The 10,379-nt window shown below is 33.0% G+C and overlaps 2 protein-coding genes across 2 annotated transcripts; one reads left to right on the top strand and one right to left on the bottom strand.

The window, feature by feature from the left end:
• The first annotated feature begins 1,154 nt into the window (after positions 1-1,154).
• Positions 1,155-2,785, top strand: LOC107764765 (CBL-interacting serine/threonine-protein kinase 7-like). Its single transcript, XM_016583370.2, has one exon. The coding sequence runs from the start codon at positions 1,344-1,346 to the stop codon at positions 2,655-2,657; it is 1,314 nt and encodes a 437-aa protein (XP_016438856.1). The 5' UTR covers positions 1,155-1,343; the 3' UTR covers positions 2,658-2,785.
• A 785-nt stretch (positions 2,786-3,570) lies between these two features.
• Positions 3,571-9,347, bottom strand: LOC142163135 (acylamino-acid-releasing enzyme-like). Its single transcript, XM_075220389.1, has 5 exons — positions 9,336-9,347; positions 9,034-9,156; positions 3,986-4,135; positions 3,736-3,812; positions 3,571-3,634 (listed from the first exon to the last, which is right to left on the bottom strand). Exons 1-5 carry the CDS (start codon positions 9,345-9,347, stop codon positions 3,571-3,573), a joined length of 426 nt encoding a protein of 141 aa, XP_075076490.1.
• Positions 9,348-10,379: the final 1,032 nt, after the last annotated feature.

The raw sequence follows: 10,379 nt of genomic DNA, 5'->3' as shown, positions 1-10,379 counted from the left end.
TAAAAGTAGCATAGCCCCAAAGACGAAAAAGGGAGTTATAGTGGAGGTTTTTATTTATGGACTTTCTCTTCTTTTTACCTTCGATTAGACTTTAAATCCTTGAAGTAGTCATCGGATAGGAAGCTAGTTGCATACTTTTGAATTTTCTATTGTTGTCCAAATTTGTATTCTACTCAAGTTCTAATTAGTTGATTCTACTCAAGTATGATAGCAAACACTAACTTAAGTAATTTTAAATATTTGTAAATTCTTGCCTCATGTGGTACAACGTTGGAAAGCCGAAAGCGGTGGTGGTACATAATAGTGTTCCATACACATTGGTTTTAATTAGTCAACCAAATCCTAACCAAAATCATAAGTATATCCAAATTAAAAAGAAATAGGATTATATATCCTAACGTGTACTATTACAATTATGTCCTTTCCTGGTGAATTCTTGTATTTAACATTTTAAGGTTATTTTGGTCTATTAATATTATATTCATGCTTTTATAATAAAATAATATAAATATAGATAAATAGATAATTTTCTTTAAAAAAATTGCAAGTTGATCAATTGCTAAACGAATTGCCTTCCAACTTTGAAGAAAAATCCAAAATGGAACAAGCGCATGCACTTATAATTTATTTGGTCTTCCAGAGGCAAAACTTATCTTTGGCTTTTTCCATAATCAATAGAGAATAGCACAATAGGAATTTCAATTAAATGCTTTTAGTCTGCATATGGTGACTGAAGGAACCAAGGGAAAGAGGTAGGGAGGTTCTCCAAAACCAGAATCTCTTTAGTCTTCAGACTCAGACCATTAATAAAACATAATGGAAACTAATTAATATGAAACCTCTTTTAATGATACCAAGTGTTAATCAAGCATCTTGCAAAATCATGCAAATAAAAGGAGCATGTCTACCAGTCATAGTATTTTATTATATCATCTTTTGTTCTTTTTCCGTGGCAGACTCCTAATCGTTCTATAACTAAAGAATAGATGTAGTAGTAATTATGAATTCTGAAAATTCAAACGTGGTGTACTAAAACTAATTGATGGAAATCAAAACCAAAGATACTTGAGCACAACAATATATAAATTGGTTTATATTATTGTTTATTGTTATGTTACTATTATTATCAACTTATAATTGGTTGGCAGACTCGTAACACTTTCTTAAACTAAAAAACAAGACAAAACAGAAGAGTCCAAAAGCTATTATAATACAGACATTCCAGCAATTCCCACGCCTAGTTCAACTCTCCAACTAATCTCCTTATAAAACTTCTGTCCTTAATTTTCTTCTTTTGCCTGCCCTTTCGCTTTATTCTCTTCTCCTTCCCCGCCGGCTCAACTATGGCCGCCGCTACACCACCATCTTCTGCTTCTAAAATCAGAAGAACAAGCAGCGCTGATGGTGGTGGAAGCGGTTCAATAATTCTCGGAAAATATCAATTAAGTCACCTTCTTGGCCGTGGCAGCTTCGCAAAAGTTTATCATGCACGATGTTTAAACGATGGCACAGACGTTGCCATCAAAGTTATGAACAAAAACACAACCGTGAATGCCTCTCTGGAACGAGTAATCATCGGTGAAGTCTCCGCCATGCATCGACTTAACCATCATCCCAACATTATCAAACTCCATGAAGTCATGGCCACAAAGACCAAAATCTACCTTGTCATGGAACTCGCACCTGGTGGCGATCTTTTCTCCAAGCTCAGCCGCCGCGGAAAATTCTCTTACTCCACAGCAAGATTTTACTTCCACCAGCTTGTCTCAGCTCTACACTTTTGCCATCAAAACGGCGTGGCTCACCGTGATATTAAACCACAAAACATTCTCCTGGACAAAGAAGGCCAGCTTAAGGTCTCTGATTTTGGATTAGCCGCTCTTTCGGAACAGTTCAGTAACAGCCTCCTCCAAACGGCTTGTGGTACTCCAGCTTATGCGGCTCCAGAGATTGTATACAGAAAAGGATATGATGGTGCTAAGGCGGATGCATGGTCTTGTGGGGTAATATTCTTTTCATTCCTTGCAGGAAAACTTCCATTCGATGACAGCAGCTTAACCAAATTGCATCTGGCAAAACATCGTCGTGAATTTCAATTCCCTGATTGTGTTCAAAAGCCTGCACGGAGTATAATAAACCGGCTGCTCGATCCTAATCCAACAACAAGGTTAAGCATTGAGGAATTAATGGAGCTTCCATGGTTTAAGAAATCTGCAAAGAAAGGCGAAGAGTCAAATCAGAAACAATTTAGTCAAGGTATATTTGAAATTAAGGATTGTAAAAAAGAGGGGAGAATGAATGCGTTTGATATAATATCAATGTCAGCTGGGTTGGATTTATCAGTGTTATTTGAAGCAAGGTTGAATAAGAAAGAGATGAGGTTTACAACGACTGCTCAAGTAGGGAGTATTGAAGAGAAGGTGATGAAAATTGGGAAAAAAGAAGGATATAGAGTTGAGAGAACAAAGGGTGGGGGAATTGGTTTGGTAAAAGGGAGAGTGGCATTATTGGTGGAAATATGGGAAGTGACAGTAGAGCTGTGGTTGGTGGAGATTAAAGTTGTCAATGGAGGAGTAGAATTTGATGAATCTCATTGGGAGGTACTGAAAGAAGCGCTGAAAGATATTGTTGTTTCATGGTATGATGATGGGTCTTAAGGGAAGAAGTTAAGCATGGTTGTTGCCTTGTACAGTGTGGGGCAACTCAGACACTTTTAGGATTGTACTTTGAACTGATATCTTCCTAGCAGTCTTCAAATTTTGCAATGAAAATCCTCTTAACTCTTTTTCAGTTGCAGATACTTGAGTTGTACTTTTTCTTGATAAAAAACATCAGGAGTACTAATTATAGACTCCCGTCTCACTGCAATTCCTTGCTTGGTTTGAAACTCATCCGCCATCTGAATATAACAAATACTATGTAGTAAGCAGCTGCTATCTAATATTGCTAAAAGAAACTGAATGAGTCAATTTCATGATTTCTTATGTTGTGTTCATACAACAATCAGTGTACTAAAGCATACACCAATGATTTTCCTAATAACCAGCTATAGAAGTGGTGACACATGCATGACCATATTATTTTCGCTTGTCTCACAATTTAGAATGCTCATTCATGCAAAAGTAAATGGGTTTTCAAAGGAATAACCACCAATGTTTCCCAGGCGACAGAGATATGTATGTTCACATGCAGTCAAGATAAACATGCTATCAGTACAAAGTGTCAAATGGTTTTGAGTCTTTTGACTCACGAAAAATACTTACTAGCATGGTGTTTGCACCAAACCAAACAATTTAATCTTAAGAGTCACAAATTAAGTGAAAACACATATAATTTTACCACGGTTAATTCATGATAGTTTAACCACGGATTTTGTTTCCGATTATGACAAAAGTTGAACATAAGAAACCTGATTAAGTAGAATATGTATGATTCATCTTTTCAAGGGTCAAGTCTTGAATTGACTTACAAATGGCTTAATCTTCTTTTCTGATAGGGGGACATGTTCAAGGAGTACCACAGCATAAAGGAATGGCGAAATTCCTGGTGAAGGGATGAAAAGATATCTATCTACTTGCAGTAATTGTTAAACCACACACCAATATTCAGGAAGCTCTCCAAGTCAGACTGTGGTCTGCACAGAAACCCATATAAGGTTCCCAATATGAAGTGAGGCTATCATAAAAGACAAGTACAAAGAAAAGAAGCACACTCATAAATTTGGGACCAATTTACCTATCAATTGCATGAGTGTCCTTGGAAAACACCATGACTTTGACCTCAACTCCTTTCTCCTTCAATGCCTGCGCGTACTGCACAGAAGAAGATAAAAGCATTTGCTTTCTGATATTATACAATTCATGAATAGAACAACAAAAAGTTAAACAGTAATTAACTTTGCGTCAGAGATCACATCAAGCTAAAAATGGCTTACAATCAGCTTAGTTTCCCAGCTTTTATTCCACTAATTATTTACATTTTTCACCTGTTCATACAGTGACTGGTCATCAGCAGATATGAAACCACTGGTCCACATACGTTTGTTAGTAAACTGCCGGATATCCGATGTACGAACCATCAGAGCAAGGTTGCAAACAGGGTTCCTTGCAGGTGCTGCAGCAAGCTTATCTGGCAACTAGAAATGTATCGGAACTCTTGATAAATTCTATTACAAGAAAAAGAAAATACCTTGTCCAACATCTTATTTATCTATCTATATTATTAAAAGCATGAATACAATGTCGATTTATAAAAATAATCTTATAATATTAAGCATAATAACTCATAATAAAAAGACATAATCGGAATTCTAGATATTAGCCTTATAATCCTATTAGTATTAGGACATAATACTACATGTTAGGAATTCTATATGATTACTTTTAGAAATCCTATTAGTTTAATTACTTTCAGGTTTTCTAATTCATATGAAATTGAACAAGTAAATATCTACCTATTCTTTATTTTTTGGTCTTCGAATTAAAGTTTTTAAAGGATATGAGAATTTTGGTGAAGAGAAAAACACGGATGTCATATAGCATAAATAAACAAATAGGGATATCTGGATTAAAATTTGCACAAAAATTTCTTGAAATCTAAAAGGGATATTCCAACAGAATAATTAGTACGTAATTGAACCGGAAGATGCTTAAGATCGACTTTAATGAAATAAAATCGACAGTTGATACCCACTAACTGACTAAATACAATTATATATCATAATATCATTGATAATTATAGCAATCTCTCTCAGACACTTCACTTATGGTTTGAATATTATAATTATCTTTCCTAACTCAATTTCTCTATGTACGTTATTTATTTTAACATAATGAAAAATAAAGTTTCAATACTAAAATTAATATTCTATAATATTACTAATGTAATCTATCAAACGAAGATGAAATACGTAATTTAGAACAAATATCATAAAGTAAGAAAACTGACCGAAATAGGAGAACTCAATCTTTTCAAATATTATATCTCATCTTTTATGACCGCTTCATATTTTTATTATAAAGAAACGCAAGAAACAAAAAAAAAAAAGTTGAATTATATGCTATGCAAATTACACTTAATTTCCGATTATGAGAGTTACTCATGGAAAAGAAAGTAAAGAAATTAAAAAGAAATTCTACAGGTGTTACGATTATAATTTTTGAACAGTTTCAGAGCTCTCCCTCCAGGTTCACTTTATGACACTGAATTCATTTATTATAAAAGCACGAATACAATATCGGTTTACAAAAATAACCTTATAATATTAAGCATAATAACTCATAATAAAAGGACATAACCGGAATTCTAGATATTAGCCTTATAATCCTATTAGTTTTAGGACATAATACTACACGTTAGAAATCCTACATGATTACCTCTAAGATTCCTATTAGTATGATTACTTTCAGGCTATCTAATTCATATAAAATTGAACAAGTAAATATCTTTAGTCATGTAATCTTATTACTTTTAGGATATACTTCTTAAAAATTCCTATTAATAATTTAATTTGAAAGCATATTTTAATCTCCTATTACTAATTTAATTTGAGAATATATTATATTGTCCAAATCTACTTAGGAAAAGTAGAGTCAATATTATTATAAAAGCATAAATACAATATTAATATACCAAAATAGTCCTAAAATATTAAACGGAAGAACTCATAGGAAAATGACATAACTGTAGTTACCTATTTCTTGGACTACAATACCTTCTATGCTAATTTTAATATTTAAGATTTAAATAAAAAAATTCTATTAAATTCTTATTAAAAACATGTAGTAAGATTTAATAAAATTAATTTCATAAGAATCCTCCGCATTAGCAATACGTTACCACTCCATAATGTCCAATACTAAGAAAAAATGAAAGTAGTATTAAATAGACTGCATAAAGAGTTACTGAGAGAAAAAAAAAACCTACGATAATATATTTTTATATTATATTTAAACTATTTTCCTACTCAAATAATATTTTTTTATCAATTTTTCGTGTAATATTAAAAAATTCTCAATTATTAAACAACAACAAAGAAATATTTAAGAATATAAATATCTGAGAAAGAGAAAAAAATAGTTGGTAAGAGTCAATAGCGCTAATGATTCTACAGACATAAAGATCTAAAAGTAAAATTTCATATCAATATTTTAGTCTTTGAAAATAATATTTAGGGTGGATAAAAGTATAATTAAGATTAAATATTCAAAACAAGAGATGAACTAATATTAAGATTTGAATCAACATAGAATAAATTATTTTTTATGTTAAAACCAAATAATTAAATCTTTTAATGAATTATTTAGCAAGAGAACTTAATTCAATTATTTTTAATATATTCATCATATTAGTAAAATTCTTATTCAAGTTAAAAAAAATCTTAGGGTACATAAATTTATTCCATAAAAAGAGCGTTAGAACACAATGTAAAAAGGTTAACATATTATTAAGAATCAACATGTTATACAAGTGTATGAGGAAGCACAATCAAAGCTAAATTCTAAACAAGAACAAGCTTTCAAGACTATATTATAAAGAGTCGACTCTGCTATAACGGAATTATTCTTTGTAGATGCACCGGTGAAATCGAAATAATATTTCTATGTCATGCATTATTTACAAATATCATATCGAGAAGCATGACACAGTTAGCAATAATAGAAAGTGATGTATCAACAACGATTTCATTGTGAGCCCCACTACTTTAGATTTAATATACCTCTTCAAACAAATCAAATAACCATCACAAATATATCAAAGCAGGGCAATGGTGCTAAATTTATAAGGAAAGCAAAATTGATAATGTGGGATGAAGCACTTATGGCTAAGTGTCAAACGATCGAAATAATTGCCCGTAGAGATATATTGAATATTAATGAACCGTTTGGTGAAAATCAATGGTTTGAGAGGTAATTTATGTCAAGTACTACCAACAGTTCCAAAATCGACAAAAGCAGAGACCGGTAAAAGCTAGCTTGCCAAAGTTATACTTTTGGCCTCAAATGAAAAGGATTCAACTGACAAAAAATATAAAATAAGAGTAGAGCCAGTATTCAGTGTCTTCTTACTTCGTTTCGGAAACGAAAAAGAGCATCCAATAAAAGAAGATTTGGTTCTTCTTGAACGCTTGGTTATCAATCTCAATGGTAATAGTAGTCATTTAATAAGATAAATATTTCTATCATTAGATTTAAACACAATTTGTGCAAATCGCATGATAGAATTAAAAAGATATCCTAGCTAGCAGAAATGAATATGTTGATCAACTAAATAAAATGTTGATTGCAAAATTTTATAGTAAAACTAAAATATTTTTCTGTTTTTTATTCAGCAAAAAATGATACCAATAATTACTATCAAGAAGAATACTGAAATACTTTAATACCTAATGGCCTTCTATCATATATGTTTGTTGTCAAGTTTATTATTTCTTACGTATGTTAGTATCACCATATATATAATAAACTAAGTTAAAATTGATCTTCCATTGAATATAGGTTGATTATGAAGAAAAATATGCTCGTCGTGCTACTGAATAACTTAGATACGTCAAATAGCTTATGTAATAGCACACTTATGGTATATAGAAGTTTTGACAATAACGTCATACATGCAAAAATTATCATGATACTGGTCAATGTAGGGCTGTGCATTTGGATCGGATATCCGAATCCGATCCGATCCACTCTATTTCGGATTTTCGGATTTCAAATTTCGAATTTTCGGATTGGATACGGATTGTGTTTTATGAAATTTCGGATTTTCGGATTGGATTCGGATTGGTATGATTTTAATCCGATTTGATCCGATATCCGAAATTATATGTACCTATATAAATACACACTAAAATTTTAGGGTTATGCTTATTCATTTTTCACACACCCCCTCACTCACTTAGATTTTTCCGCCTCTCTTGCACCTCTCTTCTCTTCAGTGAAGACTAAAAGAGTCTCAATGACTCAAACTTCCGATTTTACTTTGATTTTATGTCTTTTTCTTCCGCCTCTCTTCTCTTCTCTTCTGTCTTTTATGTCTATTTCATGTTCTATTCTTCAACTTTTGATTTTATTTTGATTTTTTTGTTTGTTTTGGTAGATGGAAGATGAGATAGAGACACCGAATGAACTTTAAATTGTTGAAAATTTTTGTGACAATCCGATCCGACAATCCGAAAAATTATCCGATCCAAAGTTTAAAATCCGATCCAATCCAATGTTAATTCGGATCGGATTCGGATTGCCCTTTTCAGAATCCGAAATCCGAAATCCGAATCCGAAATAGGCTAAATCCGATCCAATCCGATCTGTGCACAGCCCTAGGTCAATGTGCTTCTAAGTATATTCTTATCCCCGAATTCAACTTTCGTCTTTTGAAACAAAGGAATATCTAATTTAATTTATGTGAAAATAATTTTTAGTATGTTTATATTTTGCAAATATAATAAATAAAGCACAAAGACAAACGTCCTAAATATTGGACTATGTTTACCGCAATATGTGTTTCTTGAACAACTGTATGTTGCACTTTTAAGAGGGATATCAAAATCTACAACAAGAGTTTTGATTAAGGCAGAGCAACAAAGCATTAGGAGGAAACATACACAAAATAATATTGTCCATAAAGAAGTGTTCATTAAGCGACCATCACATTAAATAGTTTTAAACTATAATACATAATTATCTAACTAACATGACAAAATTGATCATTTGTGTAATTTTTGATGATGTCCTTTTATTTTAAATTTATGTATTATGCAAATGTAATAATATTTTTCGCAATTTACTGATTGTTGTATTATTAAATATAAAATTTCTCTCATTAATTAAATTATACTGTTCCTTCTTATAAATAAATGTTTAAATCATCACGTGTCATTATTAACGTGCAACGTTCATAGATACTAGTATATTTATAAAAAGGGGCAGAAAATGTCAGTAGAACAAAGATAACAAGGACCATAAAGACAAAAAACGTAATAACACGTGACAAAAACCATAAAGACAATATACAGCATATACAGGAGAACTAGCTAACCTGGCCAATCAAGCGTGTTACTAAAAATCCACCATTGGAACCACCAAGCACGGCAATTCTAGATGGATCTGCAAGTCCCATATCAATTACACGATCTACAGCAGCAAGCACATCATTAACATCCTGTATATATCAGGATTAGGGATAAACAGGAAGAACCCTTTTATCCAAATCCTTAAAGGTTTCTTTTTGATTGCCCATAGTATTTAAAATATCCCCAGTATCAAATTCCATACTAATAATCAGTTTTTATTTTTGTTTTATTTTTTTGGTTTTTCGAATTAGTAATCCCTGCGTTATACTGCAATTGGCATATCTTTTTGTATCAAATTCGTTGTGAAATAACAAACACTTATTAGTAACGGAAAAGGGTCAAATATTGTAACGACTCGACTTGTCGTTTTAAGAATTAACGCCTCGTTCAACGACTTAAGATCTCGACCAGCTTCGTAATATGTATTATGACTCGCATGTGAGGTTGAGTTTGGTTTTCGGAAGATTCGGAGTTAAATATAAAGAATATTTTGAGGCTTAAGTTGGAAAAAGTCAACCGGATGTTGACTTATGTGTTAGAGGGTTCGGATGTGAGTTATGATGGTTCGGTTAGCTTCGGAAGGTGATTTGTGACTTAGGAGAGTGATCGGAAGTGGTTTTGGAGGTACGGTATAGAATTAGGCTTGAATTGGCGAAGTTAGTATTTTGGCGAATTCCGGTTGATAGGTGAGATTTTGATCCGAGGGTCGGAATGGAATTCCGAGAGTTTCTGTAGTTTCGTTATGTCATTTTGGACTCGTATGCAAAACTTGAGGTCATTCGGACTAGTTTTCATGTGTTTCGGCATCGGTTGTGAAATTTAAAAATTAAATAAGTTCTTAGGCTTGAATCCATGCATAATTGGTGATTTTGATGATATGTGATGTGATTTGAGGCCTCGACTAAGTCCGTGATGTGTTTTCAGACTTGTTGGTGCTTTTGGTTGAGGTCCCGGGGGCCTCGGGTGAGTTTTAAACGAGTACGGACACCCTGGAACTTAGAAAAATGGAGAGGGCAGCAGTGGCGGCGCGGACCGCGCTCCTTCTCGCGTTGGGCGCGCGGCCGCGCAGGGGAAGAATCTGCAGGTCACTGGTCCTACTTCGGAAGCTCATATCTTTTGATCTACAAAGAATTTTGAGGTGATTCAAAAACGAAAGTTGTAGAGCTTTGAATCTAGTTTTCCGAAACATATTATAATAGGCATTTGGACATTTGTAGAGAAAGTTACGGCCTAAATAGTGAAGCCAGTCACTGCAGTCAAATTGCTGCGCGGCCGCGACCATTTTTGTGTGGTCAGCACTCCCTGGGCGCGG

Source organism: Nicotiana tabacum, chromosome 8, assembly GCF_000715075.1.
Source record: "Nicotiana tabacum cultivar K326 chromosome 8, ASM71507v2, whole genome shotgun sequence".
In the NCBI taxonomy this organism is placed as follows: domain Eukaryota; kingdom Viridiplantae; phylum Streptophyta; class Magnoliopsida; order Solanales; family Solanaceae; genus Nicotiana; species Nicotiana tabacum.
This window is presented reverse-complemented; position numbering and strand designations above follow the sequence as displayed.

What these genes read in the sequence shown, in the direction of transcription:
- LOC107764765 (XM_016583370.2), top strand. Translation starts at nt 1,344, where the DNA reads ATGGCCGCCGCTACACCACCATCTTCTGCTTCTAAAATCAGAAGAACA.
- LOC142163135 (XM_075220389.1), bottom strand. An exon ending in TAACACGCTTGATTGGCCAG is followed by an intron (nt 4,136 to 9,033) that starts GTTAGCTAGTTC and finishes ATACATTTCTAG; the next exon opens with TTGCCAGATAAGCTTGCTGC. An exon ending in ACCAGTCACTGTATGAACAG is followed by an intron (nt 3,813 to 3,985) that starts GTGAAAAATGTA and finishes TCTTCTGTGCAG; the next exon opens with TACGCGCAGGCATTGAAGGA.